Source organism: Lampris incognitus, chromosome 9, assembly GCF_029633865.1.
Source record: "Lampris incognitus isolate fLamInc1 chromosome 9, fLamInc1.hap2, whole genome shotgun sequence".
Classification (NCBI taxonomy): domain Eukaryota; kingdom Metazoa; phylum Chordata; class Actinopteri; order Lampriformes; family Lampridae; genus Lampris; species Lampris incognitus.
This window is the reverse complement of record NC_079219.1, coordinates 21,256,408-21,273,409: the sequence shown is the minus strand read 5'-3', so window position 1 is coordinate 21,273,409 and position 17,002 is coordinate 21,256,408. Positions and strand designations below refer to the sequence as shown.

Genomic DNA, 17,002 nt, shown 5'->3' with positions numbered 1-17,002 from the left:
AGTTACAGTTTGTGCACGTGTGTGTATGTGTATGTTAGGGCAGTCAGTTTAACAAATAAATCCTGTCCGATATTTGGAACAGAAATGTAGACGGGTTTGAATTTATATTCGAATTTGCATGTAAAAATGTCAAAAATGTCTCAAAATTCAATGTCTCTTTCGCTCTCTCTCTTTCTCTCTCAATCCAGAGGAGGGCAGACAGGCGGCATGACAGAGGAGAAATGTCCCCAGCTGGTGGACTACTTTGTGGTGGCGGGTCTCGACCCGGTGGGCTCCTGGACACCCCTGGATGAGGACGGCAGGACATCGTCCTCCTCATGTTCGTCGGGCCGGGCAGTGGAGCCAGTGACGGACCTGGCAGTGATCGCGCGGGGCCTTGGAGAAGAGGTTCCCGAGGGCTTCACTTGCATCGAGCGTACACCCGGAGGTCACCCCGCGGAGCTGAGCGCCGGACTCATCAATAACCCGCACCTTTATCTCTGCTACCGCCGGGGCAGGGACAAACCCCCCATATTAGACCTCGGGTGAGAGAGAGGGAGACATACATTGCATACATATACATGTACACAGAAACAGACACACACACAGTGAGGAGGCACTCTTATTCTGAAAAATAAACACACTTATGCTCATCCACAAACAGTCAAAAACTCACGTACATCTGCACCCACGCACACAAGTACACGTGATACGTCCAACCGTACGCCTTCACATACATAAATGGACAGACATGTATGTGTGCACAGACATGAACTTAGACACACAAACATCTAAACACAGACACACACAAGCACACAGAAGACGGCCATGTTTTTAGAGCCACATAGTGTTATAAAATGGCTTTAAATAGCTACATTAAATGGGAGAAATAACAAAAGTGCTGCGTTTTTATTTTTGTTGTGTACATTAGGTTTTTTTATAGTGATATTTGTCTAAATTTTACAGTGTTCTGAATGAGGTCTTTTATGATTTGTAGATTATTAGCGAGGGTTGAGTGCTGCTGCTCAGTGAATGCAAAGTAACCACTGTAGAATCTAACATGGCTTTAACAGAGACGCCCCCAACACTCAGATGCAGGAAGTTCGGATCATGTAGTCCATAACAGAGTTTAACCTTATATAACACAGGGACTTACATAACGCTGTCATGGACGAGAATAGAGCATCTCATATCAGAGAACATCTTGGACATTATGATGATTATGATGAATGTGACGTCATCCTCATCACTCCTTATTGAAACAGTTCTACATGTTAGCGTTAGCTCTTGTGTCCAGAGACGTTCAGGAAGAATGAACAGGTGGGGAGCAGGTGACATGCTCAAGGACACTTAAGATGTCAAATCCCTGTGAGCTATTCAAACTGAAAAAGGACACCAGTGCTGTTGTGTCGACCCTCTCCCCCACAGCCAACAAAAAAACCCACATAGTTAAACCCGAGTTTTAACTTTTGATGTTTTAGACCAGTTGGTAAAGGTTTGCTTTGTGCGTCTCTCGTGAGCCACAGCATACTTTGCTCCTTCAAGCTCGCCGCTGCCTTCCTGTATTCTTTATTATTTGGTTGCTGTGATGAATATATTAAATGCTATGCACAGTATCATATTTCTGGGGAAAGTCTATCCATCCATTATCCAGGCCGCTTATCCTAGTTAGGGTCATGGGATGCTGGAGCCTATTCCAGTAGTCATTGGGTGGCAGGCAGGGAGACACGCTGGACAGGCCGCCAGTACATCACGGGGCCGACACACACACACACATTCACACCTAGGGACAATTTAGTATGGCCGAGTCACCTGACCTACATGTCTTTGGACTGTGGGAGGAAACTGGAGCACCCGGAGGAAACCCAGGCAGACACAGAGAGAACATGCAAACTCCACACAGAGGACAACCTGGGATGACCCCCACGGTTGGACTACCCCGGGGTTTGAACCCAGGACCTTCTTGCTGTGAGGCGACTGCGCTAACCACTGTGTTACCGTGCCGCCCTACTGGGCAGTATCCATTAAAATGAGAAACTAAAATGCTCAGGATTTGGATATTTGTGGATTAGCTTTTGCTGTTGAATAGAAATGATCAAAAAGCGTTGCATGTAAATATGCAGATTGGAGCTCTAACTTCATTCAGGTCGATGCTTGTTCGTCTAGTAAAACAGTGATTTCATCTTCTCTCTTGGCTGCATCCCACAGAAGGTGGGAGACGACGAGATGGGGTAAACAGGAAATGATTGAATGTCACGTTTCTCTGTACAGCAGCCTTGCAACTGTGGGCAAGATGCTTTTCCCTGCTGTAAAGGATTCAAAAGTAAGATCTGTACCGAGTGCCTTCAAAAGAAAGGTGACGTGACAGTCCCTGCTTTTATAAACAGTTTGAAAACCTTTGGTAAACGGCCCTGGGCCTGTTGACCTGTGAATAAACAGTGGATGGATGAATGAAAGATATGAATGATAATAATAAATCAAACTTTTATAGCGCTTTTCTAACCCTCAAAGTCGCTTTACAATAAACGGTGGTGAAACAAGACAAGAGATAAACACAGCCATACAGGGGTGGATGGGAAGGGGGGGGGGTACGAGAGGGAGAAGCGGCAGCCGCACATGACGCCAGCAGTACTCTCCGACGCAAACAGATACAAAAGGGCAAGAAAAATGAAAAAATAACAGCACTGTAGACATTGATTTTCTGTAGGGGCAGAGGCTGTAGGTAAGATGGGTGGATGATGTGAGAAATACTAAATGACTACCTGTTTTATAGGACAGACATGGAAAAACTCGGACTGGAATTCACACAGACACAAACTCTGTCACCTTGGTTAATTGCTGTGTGTGGTGTTATATGCTGGTGTTATGTATATGTGTGAGAGGTACATAGTGATTGACAGCATACAACTTCCCTCCCCTTCCTGCCAGAGTGCTGTATGAGGGGAAGGAGCTCCTGAAGCAAGGTTGGTACATCATTGAGACAACGCCGTACAGCCGATCCGCCAGTCTGAGCTCTGGAGCCGGGCCAGCCGCCCACCGTGTCTTCCTGACATACCGCCGGGCCCCAGACTCCCAGGCCCTCGATACCCTGGGGGTCACTGACATCTCCTTGCTCCTGCCCAGCAAGGGGGAGGTTGCCCCTCACACCTTCTGCCGTGTTGAGAAGAACCTCAACACTGGCATGGTGAGACTTGCCGGGGCGAGGAGGGGCAGTCACCTGTGACCTCTTCGTATTTATTTCCTTTGTTGGCTGGGGGGAGGGAGGGGGGTATTGTGTTAAATGTTGTGTTGTTTTAAAAAAAATTGTGTTTGAATTAGTTCTGTTTTAACTTTTTTGTTGTCCATTATCTCTGATTGTCTGATTTGCTGATTTACTCTTTCTGACTTTCTTTCTCTGTCTTTTTCTTTCTTTCTTGTTTTTCATTCATTCCTTTCATCTTGCACTTTTATTCTGTCTTTCTCCTTCATATTCTTAGTCTGGCTGTCTGTCTGTCTGTCTGACTCATTTTCATTCAAATGCCCACATTCTTTGTTCTCTCCTCATTGTCAGCGTGGGTGAATCTTAATAATGAGCATCTCTGGATTTTCCCTTCAGCTCCTTTCCTCCTGTTATACCTCCTCTACTTTCATTTTTTAAAGCCTTAGCATTAGCATAGCGCACTGTCAGACTGTGCTAGGGCCAACAACATTTTTATAAGGAAGAGAAGTTTTTCTTTCTGTCTTTGTGAGGTTTAAAACCTGTACAGTTTAGGTTGAAGAGCCTCAAGAATGACATTGAATTAAAGTTGGTTTTCTGTATTTTTCCCCGACAGTTATTACGAAGAGCAAACCATCTGTAGTAAAACGTAAAAAAAAAACCCAAAAACTTAGGATGTCCGGGTGGCGTGGCAGTCTATTCCGTTGCCTACCAATACGGGGATTGCTGGCTTGGTCGGGCGTCCCTGCAGACACAATTGGCTGTGTCTGCGGGTGGGAAGCCAGATGTGGGTATGTGTCCTGGTCGCTGCACTAGCGCCTCCACTGGTCAGTCAGGGCGCCTGCTCAGGGGGGGGGGAACTGGGGGGAATAGCATGATCCTCCCACGTGCTACGTCCCCTGGTGAAACTCCTCACTGTCAGGTGAAAAGAAATGGCTGGTGACTCCACATGTATCGCAGGAGGCATATGGTAGTCTGCAGCCCTCCCCTGATCAGCAAAGGGGGTGGAGCAGCGACCAGGATGGCTTGGAAGAGTGGGGTAATTGGGGGAGAAAAACGGGGAGAGGGAAACTTTAGACACATGTTTTTGTCGGGGTGAATGTGTTGACAGCAAGTGTGTATTTACATATGTGTGTTTTTCCAGTGGGGTCCAGCTTTGTACCTGTGTTATAAGAGGGCTGTTGCCAAAGCCAATGCCTTGGTGTATGAGGCAGGTAAGTCCAGCATCCACTGTGTCTCCATCTTATCATGTCTCCGAATATGAGGAACATGCTGTGTGTGTGTTTGAATGTATGTCTCTGTAAATGTATGTTCCTCTGTGTGTGTGTGTGTGTGTGTGTGTGTGTGTGTGTGTGTGTGTGTGTGTGTGTGTGTGTCAGGTCTGATCAGCCGTTATCCGGAGGAGGATCTGGAGTCATTTCCCCTCCCAGAGTCGGTGCCGGTGTTCTGTCTGCCCATGGGTGTCACAGTGGAGAGCTGGCCCCTCCACACTAAGTACCAACTCCCTGTCTTCTCCACCTTCGTCCTCACCTCCGCCTCCGGAGACAAGGTAGATTGGCCTGGGACACACACAAACACACACGGACTGAGAGACACTAATACAACCAGACACACATAGACAGGTACATAAAGACAAACACACACCCTACTACATTTATTTCCTAGCCTCAACCCTTAAGCTTAACCATCAGAACTACATCTCTAACCTTAACCTAATCCTAATTTTAACCTTAACCCTAAACCTCAATCCCACTCCTGCAATTCTCCTTTAAGTATTAAGGATACCAGGGGTGCAACGAGGGGGGGGGGGGGCAGACGGTGCAATGCACACAGGCGCCGCATCAGCGGGGGTGCCAGAAGTACAGTTTACAGTAAACAATTTCTGGTTATAGGCCTATTTGTTTTTCAAACGTTTAATATTTATAAATATTTTTACTTAGATGAGAATTTTGGATTAGAAAATATAGTTACATATTGTGTTTTTAAAAAAAAAATTTGTTTTGTTTTGCGTAAGGTCTTTTGGCGCCCCCGCTAATGCGGCGCCTGTGTGCATTGCACCCTCTGCACCCCCCCTCGTTGCGCCCCTGAAGGATACTATACCTCAGACATATAACATTACGTGCACACAAATGCAGACACACGTGCGCATAGACTTTATTTTGACTGTTCTCACTTCCACCTGAGTACATTTTTATCACCTGTTACATGTTGTTCCCTGTAGCTTTCCTTTAGTCAGTACTGCTTTATAGGTTGATACTGTTGTCGTTTTAAACTGACTCTATTTTCACATAAATCACTTTGCATTTGTATATACAAAATGAGCTACACAAGTGAAGTTTGATTGAGTGATTAACAAAAACTCACACTCCTCAGGTGTATGGAGCAGCCATCCAGTTCTACGAGGCCTTCCCCAGGGAAGGTCTGTCTGAGCGGCAGAGCATCCGGCTGGGCCTGCTGAGCGTAGTGGACCGCAGGCCCATCACCAACCGCACCCTGCAGGTGAAGAAGAGCGTGTGCGTCCTCTCCCACTGGCCCTTCTTCACCGTCTTCCAGAAGTTTCTCACCTTTGTCTACCGATACTCCATCTCGGGGCCTCACGTCCTGCCCCTGGAGAAGTCAGTGACTCTGTTTCTTTTTCAGTAAAGATGTGGGTGGGCTTGGATGGAGCGGTGGAGGAAGTTTTATTGAGGTTGTCGGGTAGAAATCACGTGTTTTATTTCCCCCCACTGCTGACGTAAAGATTTCTTTCTGTGTGTTTTTGAACAAGTCTGTTGAAATAGTAATGAGCTAGAACGATTTTACAAAAACGCTACACTTTATAAAGTAGTATTTGTATATTCAGCCAGCTTGGTTTGCTCATTGATTTAATGAACCCGTTTTTTTTTTCCCTCAGATTGATCTCTTTCTTTTTTCTCTCTCTTCAGACACATCTCCAGCTTCATGCACAATGTGCCGTTCCCCTCCCCCCAGCGGCCTCGCATCTTAGTGCAGGTATGGACAGGGGCTCAACCCCGTGACGAGTATATTGTCTGATCGTTCTAGTGTATGAAAAGTATATAAAAGCATGCATGAAAAGTACAAGAGTTTCATGTTGAAATTAACTTGATTTTCAGCCATTTTGATCACGCACTTTTTTTACCATGACTGACATGAAGTTGATCAGAAGAATGATAGAAAAAAGCTCATAAACATGTCCAACTTAGTCAAGAGTGTATCTGATGGGTAAAAAAAAAAAAAAAATAGTCAAGGTGGGATAAACCTTGTCTCTTATTCTTCTTCTGCTTAAAACACAATGAGGATTTGAAAAGTAGTTAATCTGTTGGTTTATAAGATCACAGCACAAGGTAAAAGTTTGAGTAAAATTTAGTGCGGGCTCGGGTCTGCGGTGGTGTAGCGGTCTAAGCATCGGCTTTGTGTTGATGCAGTTGCCCACCGGGGACCGGGGTTCACGCCCCGGTCTCATCAGATCTGACTATGGCCAGATTCGATGCAGCAGCAATAATTGGCAATGCTGTCTTCGGGAGGGGGGCGGAGTCGGCTTGTGTTCGTCACATGAATGCGTCTCTGGGTGTGTTGGAAAAAGCAGTGGTTCTGCCTGGATTTGCCTTGTCACGGAAGTGGGGAGGCGTCTCCTTCGAGACCGCCGGCCGGAGAGATGCAGTTGGCGAACACATACAGTATGAGGGTGGGTGTTTGAATTAGAATAGGGAGCGATTGGCCACTAAATTGGGAGAAAAAGGGAAAAATCAGAAATAAATTTAGGAAAAAAAATTAGTGTGGGCTTCAAAAGCATCAAGTTACAGACTTAAAACTGAACCAGTGAAGCTCTGTAAGGAAGAGCAACGCACTAATACAACCAGGGTTGGAGACTATTCCCACCGAGAGCACCTGTACTACAAATAGTAATAATAATAAATAATGATAATAATAATAGTAATGTCTCCACTTGCACTGTACAACACTTTGGTTAAAGGCCTCCATTACATGATAGATATTTTTAGATTATTCAGCCCATCTTGTCTTCACAGCTGTGTATTTGTGTGTTTATGTGTGTAAAGGAAGAACTGTTTTTTCCCCCCATCTCCTCACCATAGTGTCACGACACCCAAATTTTACTCGTTTGAAAAGAAAGTTCACGTGTTTGGTGGTACAGTTGGTTAGCGCTCTTAGGACAGACTGTATATATGTATGTGTGCGTGTGTGCACACACATGGGCATGTGTGTTTGTTTTTGTGTGCGAGTTACCAGAGTAACCAGCTCTCGTTGAAGTCAGCCAAGAACACACCTTAACCCACCACTTCCTCCCTCAACAGGAAATAGCCTATGTGACAGTTTGTTTGAAGACTAAGCTGGGTAAAACTAAACCGCACAATCACCGTTTTTTTACACAATCCTTCCAATGAGACACAGTACTACTGATCGGTGTGGTAGATGGGATTATAGTGATTATGTCATGATTTATCAGAATCAAGAGATCAATACTGCATGTGGGGATGAGATCATAGTAGTGCTCTGCTTAGAACTCTGTGTGTGTGTGTGTGTGTGTGTTTTTGTGTACACTATAGGGCCAGCAGTGTGTGGGCACCCAAACATCAAACCCTTATGTGCTTGCTGAACATCTCATTCCAAGACCACAAAGAGTCTGGTACCCCCTTTGCTGCTATAACAGCCTCCACTCTAATGGGGAGGCTTTCCACTAGATTTTGGAACATGGCTATAGGGATTCACTCCCATTTGGCCACAACAGCATTAGTGAGGTTGGGCACTGATGATGGGTAGAAGGCCTGCTCACAATCAGTGTTACAATTCATCCCAAATGTGCTAGATTGGGTTGAGGTCAGGGATCAGGGTCTGTGCAAGCCAGTCAAGTTATTCCATACCAATATACCTTTGGCCATATAGTGTGTGTGTGTGTGTGTGTGTGTGTGTGTGTGTGTGTGTGTGTGTGTGTGTGTGTGTGTGTGTGTGTGTGTGTGTGTGTGTGTGTGTAGATATGTCCTTGAAATATTGATAACTGTCCTGTCTTCCAGCTTTCTCCATATGACAACCTGCTCCTGTGTCAGCCGGTCTCCACTCCCCTCCCGCTCAGGTTAGTTAGACGGTGCTAGTGGCTAGTAGTACTTTTTAGATCAGTTTACGTTTTTGTGTTTCAATGTTGCTTAAATATTTGTGTTTTACTAAGTTCTTAAAAAGGATCGAAAACACTTTTAAAAGGATGGCGATAATGATAAATATGTGCCATTTCTGCAGTTTCTCCAAAAAATATGCTCCATTTTAGCTGGACAACAGGCTGTGCCAATATCTCTCTCTCTCCTCCTTCTGCACTCTTGAAAATTTAAACAACTGCTGCATACCAATGATTATTTAGCTGTGGCTGTAAACGTCAACTGTAATCTTGTTCCGCTAAACAGCGCCATCCATTGGGACCTCACGGTGCCTCTTTTGAATAAACAAGGTGTCTGAAATGGCTGCTTTTCATTCTGGTTTTAACTGATTGACATAATGCCCCATCAGAGAAATAACTCCAAGGGTTATTGCGGTCTGCGGTATGAATCTGGTTATTTCACTGCCCACACAAGATTCATGATGAGTTTGTCACGAGACTCTATTAAATGCTGTTCTGTGATCAGTAGATTAAAGTGGGACCAATTTATAGATAAACACAACTCAAGTCAATTTTATTTGTATAGCCCAATGTCACAAATTACAAATTTGCCTCAGTAGGCTTTACAGCAATGCAACATCCTGTCCTTAGACCCTCGCATTGGGTAAGGAACAACTCACTAAAAAAAACCTTTAACAGGGAGAAAAAAATAGGAAGAAGCCTCAGGGAGAGCAACAAAGGAGGGATCTCTCTCCCAAGATGGACAACATGCAATGGATGACGTGTTTGCACAATTTGAAAGAGGATAACAGAATTATAATGGAATTATAAAATATATGAAGAATATGATGCACAGGATACCAAGCAGTGTCCAGATGCACAAAAGAACGAATTCAGATGGTGAACAATCTGCAACTAAAACCTTATGATTAAGATAAATAACATATAACCTCTGATAATCTATGCAGCCTCAGCTGTTCAGTGTGCAGCTGCAGTACCTCATAAGAATAGTTGTAGTAACATTTAGTGCACAGATTACGCAATGGAAAACGACAAGGCTGTTAGGATGGGGGCAGGGCTGTTGTTAAGATGAGGGCAGAGTTATGGGAGGAGCTATAATTGTGTCTGTCTCCACAGTGGTGCCAGTTTCCTGAAGCTGTTACAGAATCTGGGTCCGGAGAATGCGTGCACCCTGCTGCTGGCTGTTTTGATAGAACACAAACTGTTATTACACTCCCTGAGACCTGACGTCCTCACATCCGTCAGCGAGGCCCTCGTCTCTGTAAGACGCTGACACACACTCAAACACCCAAATAAATACACTCACAAACACAGTCTCGCTCACTCACACACACACGTATGTACAGGTACATGCAGTCGTTTGGCTCTGTCTTTTTCTCTTTCTCCATTTTCCTTACTCACACACTGATCCACCTTCTCTTTGTGTAGATGACCTTTCCCCTGCGTTGGCCCTGCCCCTACATCCCGCTGTGCCCGCTGCAGATGGTGGATGTGCTGTTGGCCCCCATGCCCTTCATCGTTGGCGTTCACTCCAGCTACTTTGACCTTCACGACCCCCCCACAGACGTGGTGTGCGTTGACCTTGACACCAACACCATCTTCCAGTGAGTCGCTATGATTAAAGATCACTAGTTTGAAACCCTGGATCAGCTCGAGAAAAGACGCGTTCCTGACAGATAATACCGAGGTGCTGTTGAGTGGGGAAGTTCACCAACCATTGCACTGGTGTTGCTTAGTTGCCAGGAGTAAAGGACTTGTACTTGCCAGCTTCTGGTGGCCAAAAATGAGAGACTAGAATTGCACGTGTACATAATTTCCTTTGCTTCTACATTGTTTCTTCCATGCTTTACATTCATATCACATTCTCCAAAACAGGTAGATACAGTTAATGAAAATGTTCAGCACATCCTATCCTTACACCCTCAGTTCAGATGAGAAACAAGATTAGGTTAAAGCCTAGTACATGGCTGGACCCCAACTACATTTAGAAAGTGGCTGTTTTGTTTTTTGTTTTTTACTCCCCCCCCCTTTTCTCCCCAATTGTATCCAGCCAATTACCCTATTCTTCCGAGCCGTCCCAGTTGCCGCCCCACCCCCTCTGCCGATCTGGGCAGGGCTGCAAACTGCCACATGCCTCCTCCGATAAATGTGGAGTCGCCAGCCGCTTCTTTTCACCTGACTGTGAGGAGTTTCACCAGGAGGAAGTAGTGCGTGGGAGGATCACGCTATTCCCCCCAGTTCCCCCTTCCCCCTGGACAGGTGCCCCAACCGACCAGAGGAGGCGCTAGTGCAGCGACCAGGACACATACTCACATCTGGCTTCCCTCCCGCAGACACGACCAATTGTGTCCGTAGAGACGCCTGACCAAGCCGGAGGTAACACAGGGATTCGAACCAGAGATCCCTGTGTTGGTAGGCAACGGAATAGACCGCTACGCTACCCAGACGCCAAAAAAAGCGGCTGTTTTGACATTGGTTCCTGGAACAGCGGTTGTACTGGACAACAGTTTACAAACCCTGATTATTTATACAGTTAAATAGCGCGAATCTGTTTTCATATGAGATAATTACCTGGCTACAATCACTGCTGCCATGATCACTCGAAAGTCTGGGAGTGAAACCCCTTGTAAATGCACTTCAATTACCACCAACTCTCTGAAGATGCTAGTAATTTTTACTCTAACCGCATGTGGCTATTAGCAGTGGTGTTTGTGAATTGCACCTTTTTTTTTTTTTTCCAATGAGGAGTTTCTGTCATATCCACAAGCAACCATATATTACGTTAGTTAGCATGCAAACCGCTGTGTTGATTCATGGCCAAAAGGGAAACTCCCACTTCCTTTTTTACCAGTGACGTCGTTGGTCGGCCGACCAATGGTTAAACTCCATTGTTCACTCACTCACTCACGGACAACTGCATGTGCTGGGCAGGCCCTGCTGTTGCGGTCCAACCAAAAACTCCTAGAACTCCTAATTAAATAAAAATGGAAGAAATGGACCTCAGGAGGAGCATAGGAGGAGGGCTCCCTCCCCAGGACAGATAGGACGGTAATAGGTACAGAGCAGACAATGTGGTAACAGGTTTACAAATAAAACAGTCAGTGAAAGCACTAGATGACCTGTGAATATGAAAATAAAAGTAAAATTCATTCTTTTCTTTTTTCCCCCCTTTTTCTCCCCAATTGTACGTGGCCAATCACCCCGCTGTCTGAACCTTCCCGGTCGCTGCTCCACCCCGTCTGCTGATCCGTGGAGGGCTGCAGACTACCACATTCCTCCTCCGATACATGTGGGGTCGCCAGCCGCTTTTTTTCCACTTGACAGTGAGGAGTTTCACCAGGGGGACGTAGCATATGGGGGGTCACGCTTTTCCCCCCAGTCCCCCCCCCCGAACAGGCACCCCAACTGACCAGAGGAGGCGCTAGTGCAGCGACGAGGACACATACTCACATTCAGCTTCCCACCTGCAGACATGGCCAATTGTGTCTGTGGGGACGCCCGACCAAGCCAGAAGTAACATGGGGATTCGAAGTGGCGATCCCCGTGTTGGTAGGCAACGAAATAGACCACTATGCTACCCTAAAAAATCATTCATTTCTAATATGAAATAAAAGGAAATTGGTTATGTTTTCCTTTTTTCTATAGCAATGATATATAGATGGGTGACAAATGAAAGGAAAAACCTGAATACTTGACCTCTACAATGAGGAAGTCAGAGGGCTCTGTTATGCTGTGAAGGGCATTTTACTGACATGGTGTAGGTCCACTTGTCCCCTTAGAGGGAAGGGGTCACGGTAAATCAATACAAAGTTATTCTGAGTGACCACCTTTAAGCTGTGATGAACAGGAGACAGCACACTGGCGTCACCTTGACAGCTGTTAATCACCCGAGTGACTTCTCCTTGTTTTACCCTGTTGTCTCAGATTGGAGGACAAGAAACCGTTGTCATGGCGGTCCTTACCGAGAAAACACGGCAAAATCCTGTACAACTCCCTCACCAACCTCCACAAGACGCTGGAGAAGAGTAAGTCTGTCTGTCTGTCCTCTTAAGAGTTCGGTTTTCAAATGAAGGTGCCTCAAATGAAAATATTGTGGTTGAAAATAAAAGAAGTGTTCATTTTCAGATGCTCCATTACTTTGAGACTAGCTGTCAGGGGGAGAGTTGTGACTTGAATGATTTCTAATATGAAATTAAACTAAATGATGGTTATTTTTAAGAAAACATACAAATTGAAGTCCATGTATTACAAAATGACTCCTGCAATTTAGAGATTTTAAAGGATTAACATCTCCTTTCCTTCTTGCTTCCTCTGTTTCCTTCTAATGTCCTTTCTTCCTCATCTCTGCCCCCCTTCTCCTCTCTTCTCGTCTCAGTCTGTACTCCCGGGCAGGAGGAGGTGACATTGGAGTTCTTGCTGACGGACTACGACCAGATCTACGGCCGTCAGAAGCAGCTGGAGTTGGAGATCCAGGAGGCCTTCCTGAAGTTTATGAGCTGCTTGCTGAGGGGCTACCGCTCCTACCTACTGCCTATCACCCAGGCCCCCTCAGACACCACCACTGACTGCAGCTCCCTCTTCAACCTGCAGGGTCAGCACCACCGTGGGGAAGAAGGGAGGGAGCGTTGTGTGTGTGTGTGTGTGTGTGTGCATGTGTGCGCAAATCAATTTGGTAGTTGTTTTTTTGTTCCCCCCCTTTTCTCCCCAATCGTTCCCAGCCAATAACCCCATTTTTCCCAGCCGTCCCGGTCGCTGCTCAACCCCCTCTGCCGATCCGGGGAGGGCTACAGACTACCTCATGTCTCCTCCGATACACGTGGAGTCAGCAGTCGCTTCTTTTCAAACCTGACAGTGAGGAGTTATACCAGGGGGACGTAGCACGTGGGAGGGTCACGCTGTTCCCCCCAGTTCCTCCTCCCCCCTGAACAGGCACCCCAAATGACCAGAGGAGGCGCTAGTGCAGCAACCAGGACACATACCCACATCCGGCTTCCCTCCCACAGACACGGCCAATTGTGTCTGTAGAGACGCCCAACTAAGCCGGAGGTAACACAGAGATTCGGACCGGAGATCCCTGTGTTGGTAGGCAACGGAATATACTGCTACGCTACCCGGATGCCCCCATTTGGTGTTTTTGAGTCGAAGTCTACTGGGAGTGTGTCTATGCGTGTACTTGCGTGTGTTTGTATATGTGTGTAGTGTTTGAATGAGTTTGAGTGAGTCTTCGGCTGTGTCTCACTGAGTTCCCCTTGCCTTGCAGGTTTCTTGAAGTCCCGGGAGAGGAATCACCAGAAGTTTTACAACCAGCTGACCCGGACACAGATGTTCACCCAGTTCATTGAGGAGTGCTCCTTCGTCAGTGACCGCCACGCCTGCCTCGAGTTCTTCGATGAGTGTGTCCAAAAGGTCAGAACGAAACCTTCCACATTTTTAGTGTTGTTCACTTTAAATCTGTAAAAGATCAATCCATGAATGGACGAATGGTGGGTGGACAGATAATGATTTAGCAATAAATCCATGAATAACAGTCTGAACCAAGATGTGTTATATTATGCAACCACAGATTTTTCTAATGAAAGGGTAGTAAAGATTAGTTTATTGTTGATTAGATCACTGCCTGGTGGACGTGTAGAAGCTAAAGGTTGGTTGACGGTTAGTGTGTTAGTGGATTGGTTGGTTTGTTAGTTTGTAGATGATGTAGTTGATAGGTTAGTGAGTGACGCAGTTGATTGATTGGTTTATTTTTATTTCTGATGTGTCTTTTACCAGGTGGATGTGGAGAAGCCAGAGGAGGTGAGGCTGATAGATTTGGATGAGAGTCACAGCGGAGAACACACCGTCTTCATCATGCCACCTGAGGAACCCCAGGAACCTGATGGCTCTGAGAGTCCTGCCAACTACAGGTAAAGCGTGCGCACACACACACACACACACACATTCTTTCAGACACACATACTTGTTTGGCCCACACACAATGAAGAGTAAGAATCACACTCTTGAATTGAATTGAAGAATGAAGAGCATCTTGGGAGAGAGATCCCTCCTCTGTTGCTCTCCCTGAGGGTTCTTCCTATTTTTTCTCCCTGTTAAAGGTTTTTTTAGGGACTTGTTCCTTAGCCGATGCAAGGGTCTAAGGACAGGATGTTGTATTGCTGTAAAGCCCCTTGAGGCAAATTTGTAATTTATGATATTGGGCTGTACAAATAAAACCGACTTGACTTGACTTGACTTGACTTGACTCTGAAATGGGTAGTCACAAAAGAAGTGACTCCTGTCTTCACAAGATACTGGCTGACATAAACATTGAATAAATCAGGAATGTCTTTTAAATCACTCAGTATCTCTACTTGTTATTTAGTAATATTCTAATCCCTCAACGCTAGCATCAGTGTTATTCATATTATTACTGTTTTCTATATTGGTCACTGGAGGAATTTGCTTTTTGAAAAACTACAATTTTAGAGAATTTGATCATATTTTTTTTCTATAAAATTATGAACTTTTTGCTTCACTGAAAAACAAGATGAAAGTCAGAAATGTCATCATTTCCCTTAAGATATAGTGAGCGTTTTAACTTGAGATATCTTTTAAATTATGTTTTAGATTATTATTTTGAGATTATTTGACTGTCTTTCAGTCTCATGACTCGCATTACTGTTGTACTGTTTTCCGCACAGTTATGAGACCTTCCCTATTTTGAGGACGGAGCTCTTCGACCGGCCCCAGGATCAGCTCCGCGTCCCAGCCAAGGGAAGTGCCCCCAGTAGCCCTGCACCCCGTCGCACCAAACAGGTACCGCATAACACCCGCTGCTCCTGGGTCAGACTCCAGAGCAGAAATGGAGGCAATACTTATTCAGTTAGAACAGTGGTGTTCAAAAGGCGGGTCGTAGTGGAGGACCAGACGGGTCGTGGCATTTTGTTTTTGTGATCAGATATCTGCTTTTTATTCAGATGAAATGAAATAAAACACTCTACTTTCATACTGTTTGAATCAATACAAACAATGCAATGATTTGAGTGTGTTCCAAAGCAGCACTGAGATGATATTTAATGTTGACATGCCTCTGTTTTATTTGATCAGTAGTTGGCGATGATCGCAAACTATAAAGGGGAATACTGCATTAATGAGCAATATGGAGATGATTGTTAATTTATCTTGCCTTCTGATGGGAAATGAGGATTCATTGCTTATTTTACTGTAAAAAAATATTTGCTGGGTCCTGGGCCAAAATTAATCAGCTGGGTCACAGCATTAAAAAGATTGGGGGGTGTCTGGGTAGCGTAGCGGTCTATTCTGCCCCTACCAACACGGGGCTCGCCAGTTCGAATCCCCGTGTTACCGCCGACTTGTTCAGGCGTCCCTACAGACACTATTGGCCGTGTCTGCAGGTTGCTAGCTGGATGTGGGTATGTGTCCTGGTCACTGCACTAGCACCTCCTCTGGTTGGTGGTAGTCTGCAGCCCTCCCCAGATCGGCAGAGGGGGTGGAGCAGTGACCGGGACGGCTCTGAAGAGTTGGGTAATTGGCCGGATACAATAAGGGAAAAAAAGGGGGAACTAAAAATAACATTGGGAACACCTGATTTAGAAAAAATGCTCCAAGATTTGATCATGGATTAGAATCATCATCATCATGATAAATTATAGAAATTGGAAATTAAGCTATTCCAACCCTGTTACTCAGGGTTAGAGCTTAGTTTTGCCTCTGAATTATTTGCAGGCACAGGATTTGTGACGAAGAATCGTTTGTAAATGCAGCCCCACAGTTAAAGTCTATTCACTTTTAAGACTATATTACATAAATAAAAACGCAAGCAAAATGGAGAGAAAGAGAGCTACTCAACCAAAAATTCTACACATTTCTCCATTGTACTTAATGCACAAATAAAACCAGATACCAAAATATCACAGCACAAAGTATTCTAATGAGAGACTGGCGGGACTTCTCTCTGAGCCGCCGACTGTACATTCTGACCCAGTTTCCCTCAGCAGGAAAAAAAAGCAAGTTGAAGGCTGGCGCCCGTAGTACTGTACCATTTTAATTGAATGATTATTAATATTTTAATGTTTATCTAATATTCAGAAGCCCCAGACACAGCTTTTTTTCAGCTCACTAACAGAAAATAGTACGATCCCCAGCTGGTTGTAGTTTTAAATGATGTTACGTAACTTCAATTTCTGGTTGAGATGAGAATACTCTACCAGACATGACCCTCTAATCATCTTATCTAAGGTTATTTCTCCCAAAAAAAAAAGAGATAATCTGTTAAACAAGTTTGAACTTCTGATTCCCCTTCCTGTTCTATCTGTCTATTCATGTGCCTCCCTGTTTGTGCGCACATGTGTATGTCTGTCTGTCTATCTGTCTACTGTATGTCTTGTCTGTGTGTACAAACTGTGTCTAGGAGATCAAGTTGGCCCAGAAGCGAGCCCAGAAGTACTCGGCGGTAGCAGACATGTGGTCCAAGTGCCTCCTGGGGCATTGCTATGGCCTCTGGTTCATCTACCTGCCCACCTTTGTCCGGGCCGAGAGCGCCAAGGTTCGCGCCCTGCACACCGCCTATGACGTTCTCAAACACATGGAGAACCGCAAGGTGGTGCTGCCAGATGAGGTAAGGCAACGCCGCATATTCAGCTTTCTGGAGAATCGAAGGTGTGGGCTGGTGCATGGGCCGTCCTACGCCACTGTGTGGTCCTTTT

General features: G+C 45.4%; 1 protein-coding gene across 1 annotated transcript in view; it reads left to right on the top strand.

Annotated features, from left to right (window-relative positions):
- LOC130117507 (DENN domain-containing protein 4B-like) overlaps positions 1-17,002 on the top strand; it is a 73,634-nt gene that overhangs the window by 40,730 nt on the left and 15,902 nt on the right. The window contains exons 2-16 of the mRNA XM_056285598.1: positions 189-524; positions 2,908-3,163; positions 4,320-4,389; positions 4,555-4,724; positions 5,549-5,790; positions 6,100-6,166; positions 8,206-8,264; positions 9,417-9,561; positions 9,729-9,904; positions 12,225-12,325; positions 12,676-12,891; positions 13,561-13,706; positions 14,070-14,203; positions 14,978-15,092; positions 16,708-16,914. Of these exons, the coding sequence (XP_056141573.1) occupies positions 208-524; positions 2,908-3,163; positions 4,320-4,389; positions 4,555-4,724; positions 5,549-5,790; positions 6,100-6,166; positions 8,206-8,264; positions 9,417-9,561; positions 9,729-9,904; positions 12,225-12,325; positions 12,676-12,891; positions 13,561-13,706; positions 14,070-14,203; positions 14,978-15,092; positions 16,708-16,914 (2,421 nt within the window). The 5' untranslated portion in view covers positions 189-207. The remainder of the gene's footprint in view (positions 1-188; positions 525-2,907; positions 3,164-4,319; positions 4,390-4,554; positions 4,725-5,548; positions 5,791-6,099; positions 6,167-8,205; positions 8,265-9,416; positions 9,562-9,728; positions 9,905-12,224; positions 12,326-12,675; positions 12,892-13,560; positions 13,707-14,069; positions 14,204-14,977; positions 15,093-16,707; positions 16,915-17,002) is intronic.